This window comes from Hemicordylus capensis, chromosome 3, assembly GCF_027244095.1.
Source record: "Hemicordylus capensis ecotype Gifberg chromosome 3, rHemCap1.1.pri, whole genome shotgun sequence".
In the NCBI taxonomy this organism is placed as follows: Eukaryota; Metazoa; Chordata; class Lepidosauria; order Squamata; family Cordylidae; genus Hemicordylus; species Hemicordylus capensis.
In genome coordinates this window covers 293491635-293511398 of record NC_069659.1, presented here as the reverse complement: position 1 = coordinate 293511398, position 19764 = coordinate 293491635, and the positions used below count along the sequence as shown (strand labels likewise).

General features: G+C 42.9%; 1 protein-coding gene across 13 annotated transcripts in view; it reads right to left on the bottom strand.

Annotated features, from left to right (window-relative positions):
* Positions 1 to 233: 233 nt before the first annotated feature.
* Positions 234 to 19764, bottom strand: part of MAP3K13 (mitogen-activated protein kinase kinase kinase 13) — a 133542-nt gene continuing 114011 nt past the window's right edge. For all 13 annotated transcript variants that reach the window (XM_053311944.1, XM_053311952.1, XM_053311946.1 and 10 more), the window contains 2 exons: positions 8263 to 8560; positions 234 to 6632 (listed from right to left, as the gene is read on the bottom strand). In XM_053311944.1, coding sequence (XP_053167919.1) covers positions 6531 to 6632; positions 8263 to 8560 — 400 coding nt within the window. In that variant the 3' untranslated portion in view covers positions 234 to 6530. The remainder of the gene's footprint in view (positions 6633 to 8262; positions 8561 to 19764) is intronic.

Sequence of the window (19764 nt, the reverse complement as noted above, 5' to 3'; positions counted from 1 at the left end):
TGGGATGGGCTTTAACTTACGTGCTTTGTTAAGTCCTTTTCAGCATTCTGCTAGTACTAGTGACATATACCTACCTCGACAGAAGTTTTTTATACCACTGTTTTCCCCACAAAGGTTCCAGAAAGGATCTTCTCTGGATTAGAGCTGGATCTATGAGTACATAAATTCCTATAAAATCTTCCTTCTTGGCAGTATATGCGACATAAAGACATAATGACATGAGACTAGACAGATGAGGTACACTGGCTTTTATTCCATGCATCTGTTTGACAGTCAGTCTTGTCCCCAATTGTTATACACTGTTCATACAAAAACAAAAAATCAAGTTTGCCTCAGGAAACCATAGAGTAGGGAGAAGAGAAAAGACAGCATAGAGGGTGAAATGACTGTTTCAAATGACATACACAAAACCAGTAACTCCCATTAACCACCACATTGATTGTGTCATGGCTGGTCCCAATACTGAGTGCATTATATGAGTGATGAAAGTTTCCCAAAGAAGACACTTGCCTCCAGAGCTGCAGTCTCTAGTTTGCATTGCTGGTTCTATGCAGGCTCCAGATCGTTGTGCCATTATTGGCAGACCTTTAATCAGCTAACTATAACATTGTAAGGTCCTTACACAAAGAAGATTCATTGTCGAGAACTACACACTTGGGCAATACTGTCTCATATCTGAGGGAGAAGATTTGTTTGGCTTATGGCTTTTCATTAAAAAGCATGAGATTCGTTCCAAGAACTAAATCTACACTCTGCAATGCAAAGTCATCTCTTCCTCTGAAGACTCTAAAATGCTATCAGACTGTTAACACAAAGACTGAACTACTTTCCTACCCTACAACAAGAATGCACCTTTTGGGGGGAGGTGCTAAGAAAGCATTTCTTGTGCTAACTGGCTCCTTGAACACAAACACGATGTAATGTGCAGAAGCAGCATGGTGCCTATCATTTTCTGCCAGCATATTGACACATTTTCTAGGGAAGGAGAGGAGCAATACTGTGTGTGTTTCTCAGTAAAATATTGCCAGTTCCCATAGGTTTTGACCATGTCTCTTAATATTTAGTGCTTTGAGTATTGTTCCCAGAGAATAAGAAAGTAGGTACAGTCAGTATCTTTTTTGGACCTGCAGAATAGAGCAGGCTTTTTTTAAAGAGCCCAAAGTCACACAAATACCTGAGAATCTGTTTCCACATTTAAAGGTTTTTAGCCCTCACACTTAGAAAAAACTCAACACATAACTTGCATATTCTAGGCCAAAAGAACAATTACCATTTAGAATGTCGTGTCTGCTAACCCAATATGATTTTGAAGCCCAGTATATCATCCTTCAACTTCTAGAATTAGTACTTTTATCTATTTGAAGCTAAAGATGTTCAGCATTTTTGGAATACAATAATATCACATCTCTACTTAGAGGCAGGCTTCATGCTAGGTCACTGAAAATGGCATCCCTACAATGACAAGTTCTCTACTTCCCTGCCTTAACATCTAGGAACACGTACTCTATGACACAGCATCACCACATGATTTGATCTGCCCCAAGTAGTAGTAGCCAATGATGTGAAGTGGGGGCTAAGAAACTCACAGTAGGATACTGCATCACATGGTGAGTGCTCTTCAGCATAACACAAAGAGGGAGAAATTGCAGAGCTGCTATTTTCAGCTGCATCTCCATGGTGTGTGTAGCATCTAGCTCAGCTCTCAGTTTAACTAGATCAAAAATACTGTTACTTTTTTCTGGCTTGGAAAACCATACTGGCTATGTTTGGTTTGCTTCTCACTTGGACCCCACTGCAACCATGCAACCAAATTAAGATAGAATCTTAATTTGAAAAACAGCTCAATACCGTGCTTTGTGCACTTTAGGAGTGCACCAAAGTTTAGAGCTGATTTTAAAAAAAGATAATAGGATGAGTGAAGATGGCTGTTGATTAGTCCCAGTTCTGCTTCAAATGTCTATACTTGCTTATAACTGATGGGAACCTGCTCAGCATAATTAGGAAAAGAGAAGAAACTTTTCCAGAATAATTCTCTCCCTGTCAAGAGACTACAAATTTTGGCTGGCCTTGATAGTCAAGTCACAAAAACTCAGCTTGCCTGGACTCTCACCCTCTTCCTTCAGCCCAATCCTATACATGTTCACTTAGAAGTAATTCCCACTAAATTAGTCAAGACCACTAATAAATAAATAAGACAAGTTAGGGCTAAATGTCCAGAGGGGTTTATTCCCAGGTAAGTGCACACAGGATTGCAGCCTTAGTCCCTGACCTCACTCTGTGTAATGTCAGGGACAATCTTTTGCTCTCCTGCCAACTCCAAGTGTAGAGTTGAGGGGGTGGCTGGGGATGGTATCTGCAATTACTCAAGTTGACCACAGCAACTGCTGGAACCAGCCCCTCTTTCCCTAGCTCCAAATGTGGAGCTGGGAGGGGAGCAGAAGACTGTTTTGGCACTAAGTGGGTGACGTGCTTGGGGTATCTCAGCCATCCAGGACTGAAGCAGCCAACCTCAGCCTGGAACTTGCCAAGGGAGCTGCCTTCTGCTGAGTCAGACCTTTGGTCCATCTAGCTCAGACTGACAGTGACTTCTCCAAGGTTGCAAGCAGGAATCTCTCTCAGCCCTATCCGAAGATGCCAGGGAGGGAAAATGGAACCTTCTGCAAGCAAGTGCTCTTCTTAGAGCAGACCTGTCCCCTAAGGAGAATATCTTACAGTGCTCATACATGTAGTGTCCCATTCAAGTGCAAGCCAGGGTGGACCCTGCTTAGCAAAGGGGGCAATTCATGCTTGCTACCACAAGACCAGCTCTCCTCCCTTCCTTATGGTTGGCACTGTGTCCTCAAACTCAAGACAAGGTTATGGGACAACCCCAGTGCCACCCCAGTTCCAAGCTAGAGAGGCCAGAGTGCCTTTTTGTTAGATTTATTTATTTATTTCAATTTCTATACTACCCTTCCAAAAATGGCTCAGGGCAGTTTATACAGAGAAATAATAAATAATATGGATCCCTGTCCACAAAGGGCTCACAATCTAAAAAGAAACATAAGATAGACACCAGCAATAGTCACGGGAGGTACTGTGCTGGGGGTGAATAGGGCCAGTTACTCTCCCTCTACTAAATAAAGAAAATCACCACATTAAAAGGTGCCTCTTTGCCAAGTTAGCAGGGGTTATCATAGTGGGCAGAAATTTGGAATCCTCGAACTCAGTCGTAACAATCACAAATATCTAACTATTTGGAATGTTCTGCAGTTGAATTTAGGTTTGGAATATTAGAGAGATTCAAGAACAAATTGATAACTATAGCACCTCATCCTGAGGGCAACCAATTCATTAGGACAACACATTCTTAAAATTAATGCCCCTTTATTCCCCAGACCTTTCTGGTGATGGCCAAAGTGAGAAACTGGAATAGTTTTTTGTTTTTGTTTTTTAAGGGAAATGCAGGACACTAAGTGAGGGAGGAGTGCCTCTCTGGAGAACTTGGCTGTCAAAGATGCATCTTAATGAAGGATTCTCCTTAAGTATTCCCTCCCAATTATTACACTGCGCATCATGACACCTCCAGATACAAGGTGTATATGGATGCTATAAGGAAACAACCTTATAGCAGACACAGTGGAAACCATTAAATCACATTCTCCAGTAATGCAGAGACTTCCTCTGAACAGAGTCTGTATTTCAGTGGCAGAACACATGCTTTGCGTGCATAAGGTTCCAGGTTCAATACCTAGCCTCTCCATTTAAATGATCACAGGAAATTCCTTTACTCAAGACCCTGGAGAATTACTGCAAGAGCTGATACATTACATTTGATGTGCAATTCCTTATATCTGAGGCAGGAAGCACCGGCATGAAACTCCTCTTTGAGAGGAGACAGTTAGGAGAAGGTAGCACTAAGCTAACAATGCCAAGGGCATGCTGGTTCTTGCCATGGAAAAAGCAACATGCAGCTCTTCTCATTTTTTACATCACCACTTAATTTGCTGCATTTCCAGAAATAACCCTTCCAAGAAACCACACTCAACTATGGGCTGTAAAAATGGACTCTTCTTGCCAAGGGGTGGGGCAAAGGGGAAAATCTATCTGTAGCTTATTGCCAAAAATCATCTGCAAATGCTTGCTAATTTTATCAGCAAGCATACAGTAACATGATAGTTGTTGCTCATAGTTTAGATCAGTCTCCCCAAAGGAATGACCAAGTAGTGTGGTCCTTAGATGTCTGTGATGGGACACAACAGGTACAGTAATGCGCTGTTCTCTCAAAACTTGGCACAGCTACCAGTGGAATGGTATTTATTGGAGTGTGGAACAGAGTATCTATGGGACTCAAATAAAACAGATCGCCTTTAAGTGACAGGCTTAGGCAGAGAAAGCATGAGTTGCCAAAGACAACTTCCTTTAGGGTGGGCAGAAAATCAATCTGACATAAGTATGCTGAGCTTGTGAGATTCCTGCCTTGAAGGGAGAGGGATGCCATTCAGGTGAACAGGACTGATTTGTCTTGTTTCTCTCCGATACAATCTAATGGTCTGGACTGTAGCAAGGAGGCTACTAAAGCATGCCAAGATGTCACAGATTTGCATCCTACCCCATTTATAGCCAATGTATGTGCAGCCAAGCACTGTTTCAAGCTGTTCGTACTGGCCTGTTTCATGTCTTGTAGCATGTACATTTCTGGGGCCTTAAAAGGCAAGCATTGCAAATAAGAGATTAATAGGTCACAACAGCAAGGAACACCTTGGCTCCTGCTCCTCTTGGGATACGGAGCCATGGAGCAACTGAACAGGGACCAGAATGTTGTGCTACAATAAACCCTGCCTTCAATCTATAGAAATTATAATAAATAATAATGTAATGACATAACTTAAGATCCATGTAGTCCAGCTACATAATTTTAAACATATGGAATAATTTAACTCATACAATACTGCTCTCTGTATAAGTAAAAGAATTTCCCTTCATTTTGCCCATAGGCTAGTCATTAAAAAAATTAAATCAAATGTAAACAAAAAGCACAACATGCAACCCATCCTTGCCCTTCATTTTGGGTGAGGATGAGGGTGGTGGGGGGTGTACCCAATGCTTTAAATATGGGCCCTGCAAGGATACAACTTTACACTCCACATAAAGGATATTTCTTCCCTGAATATAATTAACTGGACAAATTATGAGGACACAGCCAAGAGCATTGGCAGCTCTTTGGGTACAAACTAAATTAAATTCTGTTCTTATTTTGCTCTGCATGGACATTTCAGTTACAGAAGTCATGATTTTAAACCCCAGTGAATTTGTCAGGAAGAATAAAGTATTGCAGAGAGAAAGTGGAATAAATAAGCTTGGGCCTTCTCCACTCCAAAACACACCACTAGACATATGGTTTAAATTTCCTCACATCCAAAATGAAGGGAATTCTCCACTCATCATCACCGTCTTTCAAATGTTAGTTTGCATCCAGCCCGACAATTTGCCAGTGCTCCCCTACCAGAACAACCTAGACAAACAGGGAGGCCAGCAGTGTTGCCTAGGCCAGGATGTTCCCCTGGTTTCATCCAAGTACATGTGCAATCTTCTCTTACTGTGTGCTAGCAGAATGTCAGCTATGGTAGGAACAGCTCCAATTTCGTGCAGTGTGTGCTTTCCATGGATTGCAAGTTCTTGATCTTCAACACTAATTTGATCGATTTGTTTTTAATTGAAGGTAGCAAACAAAAGGCAAGTTGGAAAGGAGAGGAGGGTAACTGTGAGCAAAACAGCATCTCTATTTCTTTCTATTCACTAGCCGCTCCATGCCATCTCTCGATTTCACAGTGGCAGAGTGAAGGCGAAAAGTGCTGAAGAGAGGCCAAGGCTAGAATACAGCTGCAGGATGTCACAACCAACCAAATGCTGATTAAAAAACAAACATGATTAGCCCCCACTCTCACATGCCAGGGGTGCAGTGATTCAATACACCTTGCTACCAAGTATTTCCAGGTGTAGGAACACCTTCCCATCAAAAAAGTTATGCTGGTTACACAATGCTATTTGTTCCCCATCCACTGCTTCACTGGATGTGATCAAATCATTGAGTTCACTTTCTTTATTTCCTGTCCTTCAGGGCCATGTGGCCTGGTCCCAGATCAAAGTAGCAGCACTGGATCGTAGCTTGTCCATTCACACTGTCTAAGACTCAAAAAGATTATTCTCTTTCATAGGCTTGTCTTCCAAACTTTTTTTTTTTTTTGCAACAAATTATTTTTTCTATGGATACAGTCCACTCTTCAGAGTAAAAAGTCTTAAAATGCCAAAAAATATGATACACAATAGCTCATTTTTTTCAATAAAATACATCCCTGCCATTCTTGATTGAAATGCTCACTGAGAAACTAATTCATAAGAATATTTCTCCAAAGATTCAAGTTATTGCAGATCATTTGGGTGATGGGGCGGAGAAGCAGCTTCTCAGAGAAGGAATGAAGAGAGGGTTCTTGGGGGAATCAAAATGCCAGTTGAAAAAATGATTGAAGGAGGTTCACATCCATTCATCATTACCAGGTTGCAGAGCTGCAGGCTTTACTGGTCCTCACAGTTGCATCAGAGCATTCCGCATCTGAAGAGTCACAAGCTGATTCTCCAAACTCCCCCAAATTCTGCATCATATAACAAAGGGAAGAACTTTTAAATTAATTTCTTGGCACTTTAGAGTTACAGCATTTTCATTGGTATCAGATAAAGGGGTCACTTTTAAAGTGAAAGAATATGCACAATGGCTTTGTCAAAAGGATAAACATGCCATCCCATTTTTCCTAGAGCAGAAGGCAAAAAAACTTTCTTGAAATCATAGAAAGGACAATGTTCTCTGTAACAAAGATTCCCTGATGTTGTTGACTACAACACCCATCATCATCCCCAACCAAAGGTCACTGCACCTGGGAATGATGCGAGTTGTAGTCAACATTTGGGCATTCCTGTCACTATGGACATATAAATGATACAGTGTTTCTCAGCAAACTAAAACATCAGTTTCAACAATGGTCTAAACCAGGTGCTTTATCTGAAGATGCTCGAGTCTCCTAAATCTTTTATTAAGGTGACCCAACAATGGAGTTTTGTTTTTAGTAGTTTTATGGAGTTTTGTTTTTAGTCCCACCAACTAGGATACAAGTTTACTGCATGGCCATGATTACTCTGCATAGTAGAAACTGGCTTCCAGCACAGTAATCTACTCTCTATTATATTAATTATCCTGGGTGTGCCTTGGAATGTGCGTCCCCGCGCTCAGTTGATTGGCTGGGCGACAGAGGCACCTGACTGGCTGAGGCGCACCCAGGAGAACTGGCTGACCAGGCAGCCACGGAGGCGAGGCGGCGGGCTGCCGCAGCGGTTGCAGTGAGTCCAGCCAGGGAGACATGGTGGCAGCAGGCCCGGCCACAGAGGTGAGGCGGTGGATGCGAGGTGGCGGAGGGCCCAGCCGCAGAGGCAAGGCGGCAGCACTCGGCCCAGCAGCCTGGGCCCAGCCAGAGACTGGGGCAGGTGTGGAGGGAGAGGTAGCCGGCCCCAAAGAGCGCACAGATGCTCTGTGTGGGGGTCGACAGTATATACAAATTCCCAAGAAACTGAACCTTTGGATACATCATAGAGTACATAGTTTCTATACAGTTGGTTCAAAATCATGGGTATTAAAATTCCCCACATCAGCATTTTTCTGCCAATGAAAAATAAGTATGTCAAAGAGAGTGTTTTAACCTGGCTTCCTTGATGTGGAAAGTCTATGAACCAGCCCAAAAAGGCTTCTGGGACCTTAAGTCTTTTGCATTATATCCCTACTATGGTAGAGCTCCCATCAATTAACCAATGTGTTAAGTTTTTTTAATTTCATATTTTTATTTAGTATGGCTGTAAAGCTTTAATTGATTTAATCAAATGGAACTTGATTTGAATCTGGAGAAAGCAAATTTAATCAGTGCTGCTCTGAATCAAGGGGGCACATACTTATTTTTATCCCCTATTACCACACTTGAAACACAGTAGCCCTAAAAAATAATTTAGGAATGGCCTTTCCTTTGGCCTTTCAAAAACCTTGGTTTTAGTAATATGGAAATATTACTATCCCTAAATAGTAATATTTAGTAGTAGTATTTAGGTTTTAGTAATATGAAAATATATTTATATACAATAGGTTACTTAGTTAAAAGGTAGATGATTAATAAACGAAAAACTCTTTCATTGGTTGATAGCTATATTTTGGTTCAACTACATAACAACGAAAGCATTACTGACCTCATAGCCATGTTCCTCTGGACACAACTTGCCCAATGACATCTGTGTTTTCACCCTGCGTACAGCACTCTCCTTGTCTGAAAGCCCATCAGATTGGGTAGAGATCTCAATGGGGATTTCTGGAGTCTGCGACAGCATGTCATCCAGCTTCTCAGCTAGCTGGTCTTCCCGCCTGTTGGCCAGCTCATCTGGGCTGTTTGAATGATCACTGGTATTCCCCTCTTCTCCATCAGACACAGAAAGGTTCTCAGAGCTGAAGGTTGAATATGACTGGCAGCTACTGATGCAGCGATGTGGCCTGCAAATATAAAGCTAGTTGTACAGTACAGTGATATGTCCCCGAGGATTTGCAGACCCTTGGGAACATATTTTCAGTTGGCACAGAGAGAAGGGCATGACTGGCAAAACTCATTCCTCCACCCATGTATAAATGGGTATAAGTCTTAGTCTGGATGCTGCCTAGTATAGCTCACTATGACACAGACAGCGATATTGTGGGATTTTTCACTCATCTATAAGCCCAGTCAATTATACCACTCACCATTTTTTACAGTTTAATTGGTTCAAGACACGTGTGAAATATTCTACAAAGTACCTGTTCATGATCTGGAGATTTTCTATTTAATATGTAGAGACTATGTATTTTTTGTTGTGTTATAGTTTTTAATGTTTCACTGATTTTAAGGTTTTAAAAATGTAACTTTTATGGAATTTTATTATATTTCAACTTTTGTATACCACCTTGAAATGCATTATGAAAGTTGGTATATAAATTGAAAGACAAACAAATAAAATAAATAAATCATAGATGGAGCCCCTTCATGATTACTCTTGCTCTGAGAGATTAATATGGATGTGGCCTCTTCATGATCACTTGTGCTCTGAGTTTTAGATTGACACTGGGATTTGAATGGCCAGCTTTACTTAGCTGATGATCCTTTTTGTTCTAGAAGTATATTGGCCCACCAAAAGAAACCACTGCCTGTCTGAATTATGCTGGGTATCCATTTTCTCCCAAGTTCCTTTGCTGTTGGAAAATACACCACACTAAAAGGAAAGACAGGTTAGCTTTCCTTGTGCTTTTCAGTTATTTCCTTTTCCAGGCTCCAAACAATATCCATATATTACCAAGAGGGGATGTGCATCGTAGTTATGATGGTTCTTGGTGGCTGCTAAACTGAAAGTAACCTAAGCAAAATTTGCTTTTTCTACTAGCACTGCTCTCTGCCACATCCTCCATGGGAAAAACACTCCACATTTCTTTGTGGTATGAAATGCTGCCTGTAATTCCTGCCGAGGCCTGAAAATACTACTTAGAGAAACAGAGATTTGAAAAACCTACAGAGTGTTAACAAGAGAACACTTTTGACGTTTAGGGAACCATCCTGGGGGAGGATCCCTTAGGAATCACTGCAGAGTGATCGCATATCCATAAAAGCAAAGTAGGAGTCAGAGATCTAGCTTAAGAGACTCATGGGAGAAAGGAGACAAGATGGAGCTCTGAAGTGTTCAGAACCTCCCAAGCTGACTACCCTTCCAAAAGAGTGACCCAAGCTAATACCTGCTTCAAGAGAATGGATGCTTCTGTCATCAAGAATGTGCAACCTCAGGGCCAAAATAGACATTATGCTAGACATGTGGCAGCCATGTATCTAGCTTCCTTTCCTCCCAGTAACTTTTAGTAGAACTTATTCATGTCATAATCACATGACATTTCTCATTTTAAAAGGTAAAGTGTGCCATCGAGTCGATGTCAACTCCTTGTGACCACAGAGCCCTGTGGTTGTCTTTGGTAGAATACAAGAAGGGTTTACCATTGCCATCTCCCAGACAGTAAGGGATGATGCCTTTCAGCATTTTCCTATATTACTGCTGCTCGATATAGGTGTTTCCCGTAGTCCGGGAAACATACCAGTGGGGATTTGAATAGGCAACCTCTGTCTTGCTAGTCTACCCATCCCATTATGTCAAACAGAGGTGGGCAAATGCAGAAAGTCATGAGGTCAGGCCACAGATCAGTTCTTCTAGACATTGTGAAGCAGGAATTGGGAGCTAAACATGCTGCGGACATTTTTGGCAGCAGCCAGGTATTCCTCATTACATCTAGTTTAGCTCCTCATTAGCAACACCATGCCAACTGTGGCAGCCTGTGAAAGATACCTTCAGAGATATGGGTAAGTAGTGTTGTGCTTCACACTAGCCAAGAAGACAAAGACTCCTAATCATTCAAACCCAAGAGGAAGAGAACTTTGCCTTACAGCAACAACTCAATGCAGCAAAACAGCAGGCATGAGTACTACTTCAGCAACAATGGGATAGGAACTCTTGTTTTGATTCACAGCACAAATGTCTTGATCAAGAGCCTAACTACAAGTTTCATACAAGCATGTAAAACAGAACTTCAGCAGTCTCCTCTCCACATTTCCCCCAAGAAGCAGTGGGCAAGGAAAGGATTAAACACACACTACCCCTGCTGCTGCTTCACTCCAGATCACCCCCTCCTGACGTAGCTCTTAATGGAAAAAGGGAGGCATTGGAGTTGGGTCACATCCATTTGTATGCAACATGACTGTAAAATGAGAAGAGTCAATGCACCAGCATGAGCAGCCAGTGCTTGTTTATCACAACAGGAGCTGATGTAATGACCAAATTCCTGTTTTTGGTACTGCATGAAAAAGTAATGCTGTCTTGTGTCTCAGAGTAGGAAAGGATTCTCCTCCTGGTGCTTAAAAACTTCAGGGTTACTCTGGGAAGAGTGTATTCACTGATCAGCCTGTTGAACAGCCATTAGTTGGGCTCATTAATCATTTACAATAATAGTGTAAGCTTTCTGAACCCAGTCATACCATTGTACTTCACAACACCTAAAAATGGGAAGTTAATTATTCCCATTTATAAAATCAAAACCCACTAATTTAAAAAAATTAAGGGGAAATAGAAAGTTCTCTGATCACTTTTCCCACTCAACTTCTGAATCTATACACTGCCCTTTGCTGTTGCTTGTCCAAAATAAAGTTATTTTTCCTAAAGGATGGGGTGAAAAATGCAATTCTCTCGGCCATCCACATTGTACTAATGGGATGTATTCAGATACAAGGCAAGCTGACATGTGGCACATATGCTGGTAACCTCTAGGCTGGATTACTGCAATGCGCTCTATGTGGGGCTGCCTTTGTACATAGGCCTGAAAGTGCAGTTGGTTCAGAATGCAGCAGCCAGGTTGGTCTCTGGGTCATCTAGGAGAGACCATATTAGTCCTGTGTTGAAGGAATTGCACTGGCTGTCAATACGTTTCTGGGCAATATACAAGGTGCTGGTTATTACCTATAAAGCCCTAAACAGCTTAGGCCCTGGTTATTTAAAATAACATCTTCTTCGCCATGAGCCCCACCAGCTGCTAAGATCATCTGGAGAGGTTCGCCTGTGGCTGCCTCCAACTCATCTGGCGGCTACTCAGCAATGGGCCATCTCTGTTGCAGCCCCTGGACTTTGGAATGCGCTCCCTGTTGAAATAAGAACCTCCCCATCTCTGGCAACTTTTTAAAAGGCACTGAAGACACATTTATTCACCCAGGCTTTTAATTAGATGTATAGTTTTAAATAATTTTAATGCTGGATTTTAAATGATTTTATGCTTTTAAATGATTTTGATTGTTAACTGATTTAATGTTTTAAATGATTTTAATTGTAAGCCACCCAGAGATGCAAGTTTTTGGTGGTATAGAAATATTTTAAATAAATAAATAAAAATATGCATAATGCTGTAGTTTACTTAGGTGTCTTGCAGTAGTGATTGCTTTGAGGAACATCATTTTCAAGGTTATCCACCTGAGTGAACCCTCACTCAAAGGTTCAAATGGGCTCTCAGTGAGTGTAGTCAAAACCAAGGGCAAACTCCATTGTTCCCTTGGTTTTCTTATCGGATGATATAATTTGTTTACACCCTTCAGGAACTTCTTACAGTCTGGATGGGAGAAAACAGTTGCTCTATCTCATCCCCTCTGGTCTGACAATATAGCAGCCAGATGTAGTTTAAGAGAGACATTTGCTAAGCCTGTGAGTTTTAATGTGGTCATATATAGTAATATTTATCTCAGTGTAGCCTTGCAAGGTAGGAAACCTTGCCTGTGTGCATATTCCTTAAATCTCTTCCACGTGGAAGCATAGTTTCTTCAGGGTGATGGTTTTTTATTGTTAATTAGAATTTTCTTTAGAAGCCAACTCTCCAAGCTGTAATCTGCGGAGCCTTTACATCTGGATGAAGATCTGCCCCTCCGTCCCACACCAGAAGATCTGGTTGTTGTGGAAATCTGTGGTATACCCTCTTTGTGAGTTTGAGAAGTGGTGCAAATCAAGGCTGGCAAGGCCACCATGGTGTCACCAGAATTCCAGTCGTTCCATCCCACATGATCTGTGCTAGTACACGGTTAATCAGCAGCTGTGGTGGGAAAAGGTAAAGGAGGCCTTTCCTGCACACATGCTGGAACACATCTCCCATTGACTTTCTCCCTACTCCGGCACACAAGCAATATTTTAGACATTTTTTGTTGGCAGCAGTTGCAAACAAGTCCATGGCTGGATGTCCCCACAGGTCGAGCACCCATCTCATAAGAACATAAGAACAGCCCTGCTGGATCAGGCCCAAGGCCCATCTAGTCCAGCATCCTGTTTCACACAGTGGCCCACCAGATGCCGCTGGAAGTCACAGGCAGGAGTTGAGGGCATGCCCTCTCTCCTGCTGTTACTCCCCTGCAACTGGTACTCAGAGGCCTCAGATAGACACTGTTGATCTACCATTCGTGGTGTTGGCTGCACTGGCTGGCATGGCTGAGGTAATCTGCCATACACATCCCGGATGTGTATGGCCAAAGGGTATACTCTGTGGCTGATGCTCCATTCCCATATTTGTTGGCTCAAGGTATATATGGAGTAGGGGACTGTCCCCCACTGCCGAGTGAGATACGCTATGGCAGTGGTGTTGTCGAGATGGATCTGCACCACTCTGTTGTGTAGCAGGGGTTCGAATGCTCTCATCACTATAAACACAACCAATTCTAAGTAATTTATGTGTTGCCTCTGCTGCTGTGCCGTCCACAGGCCCTGTACCTGATGTTTGGCACAATGTGCTCCCCACCCCTGTAGGGATGCATTTGTTGTCATTGAGTGGGGGGTTGGGTATGAAAAGGGACTCCGCTCTGCAGATTGGTCTCCAGAGTCCACCAACGTAAAGACCGCAGGACCTCTTGTGGGAGTGTCAGCAACTTTTCTTGGCTGTCCACATTGGGGCGGAAATGTTAGAGGTACCACATTTGCAGTAGCCACAGACGTAGATGCGTATATAGCACCGATGTATTGCAGGACGCCATCAATCCCATCAGCCTCTGAATAGTGCAGGGTTGCTTAGGTACTGCACTGAACTGGTGAACTAGATCTCTGATTTGTTGATATCACTCTATTGGTAAAAATGTCCTTTTTATGTGCACATCCAGTATTGCTCCGATGTAACTTATGCACCTTTGTGGTTCCAGGTTCGACTTCTTCCAGTTTATGTTGATGCCCAGATCGCTCAGCAACTATAGTATAGAGCAGATCTGCAAATGTAACCTGTAGTTGCCACTCACCGGAAGCCAGTTATCTAGGGAAAACCACAATGCCTTGTGTCCGTGAGTTTATGGACAAGTTTACGGAGGTGTATGAAAAGACTACTGCCGTCACGAGACAGCAGCTGAGCACTTTTAAGCATTTAGCCGAGACTGAATAGCAAACTATGGTAATGGCAGTAACAATGCACCATCATGTGTGGCTAAGATCTACGAGCCTACAACAGGATATGCGCACCCGTATAGAAAATTTGGCCTATGATGGAAAAGCCTTGTTTAGTGAGATCACAGACTCCACAATGGAGTCACTTAAATCAAAAGACATGGCTAAAACCTTTATGACTGCACCTTCCTCAGCCTATATACAACATCACGCTACCGCCCATATGGGAGAAAACAAGCCAATTATAGACAGCAGGACCGGAAAGATTTCCGGCAGCAATACAGGCCATACCAAAGAAACAAGGACTTTGGACAACGGCCAGAAGACCAACACACTAGGCCCGCTAAAGGCCAAAGCAAGCAGACTCTTTGATCTGCACAACCGTCCACCGCAATCAAAACAACACTAACAACCATCAGCCAAAGCACACAACATCTTCTTTGTAGCTGCCATAGTTACCATCAAGATGGCAATCCATGCCCAAGCATGGCACCACATAACATCAGACCAGTGAGTGCTCAGAATTATCAAGGCTGGTTACGCTATAGAGTTCAAGCGTATGCCTCCGTTTTCGGGAATGAGATACACAAGAGCAACCTCGGTGTTACTGGAAGAGGTACAGGTGCTGTTAGAGAAAGAAGCGATTATTCCAGTGCAGTGGAAGGAGAAGATGTCTGGTTTTTATTCCCGTTGTTTTCAAATCCCAAAGAGGGATGGGGGAAATTCAGGCAATAATGGACCTACAAGGTCTTAATTGGTTTATGTGGACATGCAAGTTCAGAACGACGATGTTGCAAGAAATACTACCTCTTCTGTGCAAGGAGGAGTGGGTGGCAATATCAGACTTGAAGGATGCATACTTCCATATAGGAATAGAAGAGAATCACTGCAAATACCTGTGGTTTACAGTGGGAGATGCACTGCTCCCCTTTGGCCTGTCAACAGCCCTGCATGTGTTCATGAAGGTCATGGCAGTAGTGGTGTTCCTCTGAGTTCATTGCAGTAGAGTACTGTAGCAGCACATCCCACAAGTAATGATTATACCTGGTTAAGCAAGCAGCATAGTTAGCTATCCTTATAGCTAGACTAGAGGTGGAATAGATTTTACTTCCCTTACATCCATTTTCCTTCCTTCCCTATCAGAAGCTGTAATATGGCAGCAACCTGACTTAATTGTGGATGCACAATGAATAACCATCGGGTAGTGGTGTGCACGGACCGGTCCGGGGCCATAGAAAAGGCCTCCAGACCAGTACAGAATTCCGGCGGTCCGGCAGGGCGGGGGAGTGTGTCTTGGGGGGGGGCGGTAGTATTTCCCCCCCCCCCCGCCGCTCTTCCCCCTCCGGCGCTGGAGTTTCCAAAAACGTTCTTGGGGTGGCAGAGTTCCTCCCTGCCGCCCCTGCCCCCATCGTTGTCTGTAAGGGGCTAAGGTAGAAAGAGCTGGCAGTGCGCATGTGCCCTCCACAGCGCGCGCACTCGTCTCTGCTGCTGGTGTGTGTGTGCTGTGGCGCGCGCCAGCAGCGGAAACAAGCGCGCGCACCATGAAGGGCGCATGCGCGCCGCCAGCTCTTTCTACCTTTACCCTTTACAGACAACGACGGGGGCAGGGGTGGCAGGGAGGAACTCTGCCGCCCCAAGAACGTTTTTGGAAATTCCAGCGCCGGAGGGGGAAGAGCGGTGGGGGGGGGAGTACTACGGCCCCCCCCCCCACTTAAAGACACACTCCCCCCAGTGCCGGACCACACTTCTGTGGTTCCGTGCACATCCCTACCATCGGGTTTGGCACTGGGTGTCACAAGAGATGTGAGTTCTCTTCATCCTGTATTCTGTATAAACCTTCTAGGCACTTTGATGTCGGTATGGAGGTTTGTACCACCTCCCATGCTGACTGCGCTGCCTTTGTAATCACAGGCAGCACTGGGAGCACTACTGGATGAGCAGTTTTGGAGGCTGCTGCAATCATGTTGCAGACTGGGTCCTTCAAATCTGCTACTGGTCGCTTTAAATCTAATCCCAGTGCCTCTGCCATTTCCTTGATTTGGGCATGATAGGCCTTTAGTTCCTCAGAGGGCAAAGTAGAAGAATTTTGTGGCACTTCTGACGGTGGATCAGGATCAGAGGTATGACTAGCTCTGTCTGAATCTGGGTTTGAAGTTACAGATGAATAGCCATCACCATCATCATCCTCTATTGGGCGCGCGATCAGTGGTAGCCTCTTTTTAGGCACTGTTGGTGGCTGCAGCTTGGTGTAGGTGGCTGTGTTGGTTGTATTGGGTAAGGAGCCACTTCCGCTGCTGTTTGGCAAGTGGTGGACACAGTAGTGGTAGTCTTTGATGGAGGAACACTGCCAACATTCATTTGTTGTAAGCCCATTTGTCCATCTGCAGCCACTAATAACAGGCATTGCAAAATACTTTGCAACTTCCATATCTGAAATTCGACATACACTTCAGGCATTATAGTCATTGGATGTGTCGAAACCTGCAGGAATGTGTGACTGGTCTGTGACCCTGCTGGCTTAACGTGCTCTGCTGAAGGAGCCCCTGAGTTTTCATGTACTGCATCGGTGATTTCCATGGCATTGTTGAAAACGTTGACATTGGCGGTGGTGGCAATGTTTGAGGGTAGAGCTCATAAGATCTTGTCACTGCAGGATCTGGAGCACACAAAGGTGACATTATTTTTATTATTATTTAAAATATTTATATACTGCCCCAAACCTGCATCTCTGGGCGGTTAGTCGTATAGGCACTGTTGGTGCAGCTGCTGTAATCCGCAAAGGCAGCATTGATGGTGTCCACGACACCGACACTGGAACCTCCTCCACATCCTGGTTGATGTCGAGACCACCACTCAAATATCCCTGGAAAGTTGATCCCGAAGGGGTACTATTTGACGAATCAAACATAGCAAGTAAAGTGGTAGCAGTGTTCGGATCCAAGGAGCATCCTCTGTGGTGTAATCAATGAAGTCCCCTCTATCTCTTGGTTGCTGCCACATGGGAGTTGATGGAGATTGTACTGGTGTATGAGCCGGGAACAACAGAAGGACTCACTTGGGCTGTGCAGCATGAACAGGCATGTGCAGTAAGTCTTTTGACATGGATGTTGATGTTGAAATTGCTGTTGTTGTTAGAATTGCTGTAATGGAAGCCGCCAGTGTAGAATGTGACCTGGATTCCGATATTTCTTATATTCGCACCATCAGTGTCGATGTCAACCTCAAGGGATGCTCCCTCGATGTTGATGGAATCGAGGTTGATGGTTCTACGTCATGTCGATATCGAAGCTGATATTGACATAACATTGAGGCATAAGGTCCAAACTGCATTTGTTTAGGATCGAAATCCATTTCTCACAAAATTCTGTGTCCTGTTGAAATAAAGTAGGAGGTTTAAACAACCATAAACCCCTCGGAATGAAAGAACTCTCATAATATTTTTTCAAATATAGGGCATGGAGCTGAGTTCTAACAAACTTCTTTTTCAGATCAACAAATTCAGACCAACTGGGAGTAAGAGAAACCTGCTGAGTGTCATGCGAGTCAGTCATGCAACTACCTAAAATCTCATTGATTTCATCAGCAGAAAAAGCAAAGGAGCTGGTAAGATACGCCATGACTAAATCCTAAACAAAACAGAAACAAAGAAAAAAACGGGGTCCATGGAATGGGGGGGGGGATGCAGAAACCCGTGGACAAAGAATGATAATGAATGATAAAAGGAAATAAATAAGTGCTAAATGAATAAATAACCAGCTCTCAACACATATGAAAACAATCAAACACATCTGTATATAGAATTGCAACATGAATGAATAAATAACCAGCTCTCAACACTCATGAAAACAATCAAACACATCTGTATAGCACATATAGACATACAATAACATAATACCAAGTAGAATTACAACATGCAATTGAAAAGTAAAAAACCAATATACGCAGGTATCCAAATAAAGTCCGAGATGTTTCAAAATGAGACTGTAAAGAGTACATACAATGCAGGTGATGAATTCTCAAATCCAAAAGGAGGAGACAATGTACTCAGGGAGATGTTGCAAATGCATATAGTTCAAATCATGAAGACTTCATTCAAAGAAAGCAAGCAACATACTCTGTGATGACTGGTAATGACTGATGATGGAAGACAAATCACACCAGGGACAAACCAGACAGCCACCCCGGGATAAGGAAAAAGCTTCATCAGAGACCAAAAAGCTTCATTCGCCAAAAGCTTCATCAGAGACCTAAACCATTCCATTACACATAAGAATAGTCGAATACAGTCCAAAGTCACAAATTTCTCTTTTCTTTTAGTTAAACTAATCTAGATGAACCGAGGAGTCAGCAACGAAGTGTTGACACTTTGGCGGTCAAGTAGAAACTGAGAAAATGTTGCTCCCAACTTCCAATTTCAGCGGAAGCACAGAGCATGTGCAGGGCAGAGTGGACATCACAAGGAGCTAGTCAATCTTCCCACGGGGTCTCTGAGCAAGCGCAGAACCCATTCATTCATTATGAATGCAATGGATCACAATCCAGATCTTCACCTTATAAAACATGTATCCCTTTGTCTTTACCATCAACAGTAAATCCTATCATCCAAAGGATAAATGGCCTACCCTATACTTAACAATTAGATTTAGATTAAGCAATTAATGGAGGGATTATCCCAACTATTGTCAGAGCATTTCCAGGCGCTGGCAATCCGGAGAATAATTAAGAAATGAACTTGAACCTGTTGTTTAACAAGCCTGCCCTCTGTCCTCAGCAAAATATGTATATGCTTTACATAGGGAGAAATTAGGGCTAATCTAAGTAGTACTTTTTTCTGAATTTTGTAGATAAGAATCATTAGTGCATTTTCTGATTACTTGTTTGCCAGGTTCTAAAGAGGCACCTTTTAATGTGGTGATTCTCTTTATTTAGCATGGGGAGAATAACTGGCCCTATCCACCCCCAGCACAGTACCTCCAGTGACTGTTGCTGGTGTCTATCTTATGTTTCTTTTAGACTGTGAGCCCTTTGGGGACAGGGATCCATCTTATTTATTTATTATTTCTCTGTGTAAACCGCCCTGAGCCATTTTTGGAAGGACGGTATAGAAATCAAATAAATAATAATAATAATAATAAAGATAAGAGAATGGCTTTTTATTTATTTATTTATTTATTTACACAGTCAGACAGGTGTTATTGACTGGTTTGTTTTATCCAGACATTGAGTCCTTCCCAAGGACCTGGGATGGCTGAATTTTATCGTCAATGTTGTTGCTGTTGTTATAGATATTGTCACAGAATATAGGCTGTTCCCAGTAAAGTTGCTTTTTGTAATTGGCTAATAGTGATTTCTGTGGCCCCTATGGTGTTGAGGTGATCTTCAAGGTCTTTTGGAACTGCACCCAGGGCACCAATTACCACTGGGATTATTTTGGTCTTTTTCTGCCACAGCCTTTCAATTTCAATTTGTAGATCTTTGTATTTGGTGATTTTTTTCTATTTCTTTTTCTTCTATTCTGCTATCCCCTGGTATTGCTATGTTGAGTATTTTAACTTGTTTTTCTTTCTTCTCGACTATTATTATTATTATTACATTTATATCCCACTCTTCCTCCAAGGAGCCCAGAGCGGTGTACTACATACTTGAGTTTCTCTTTCACAACAACCCTGTGAAGTAGGTTCGGCTGAGAGAGAAGTGACTGGCCCAGAGTCACCCAGCTAGTTTCATGGCTGAATGGGG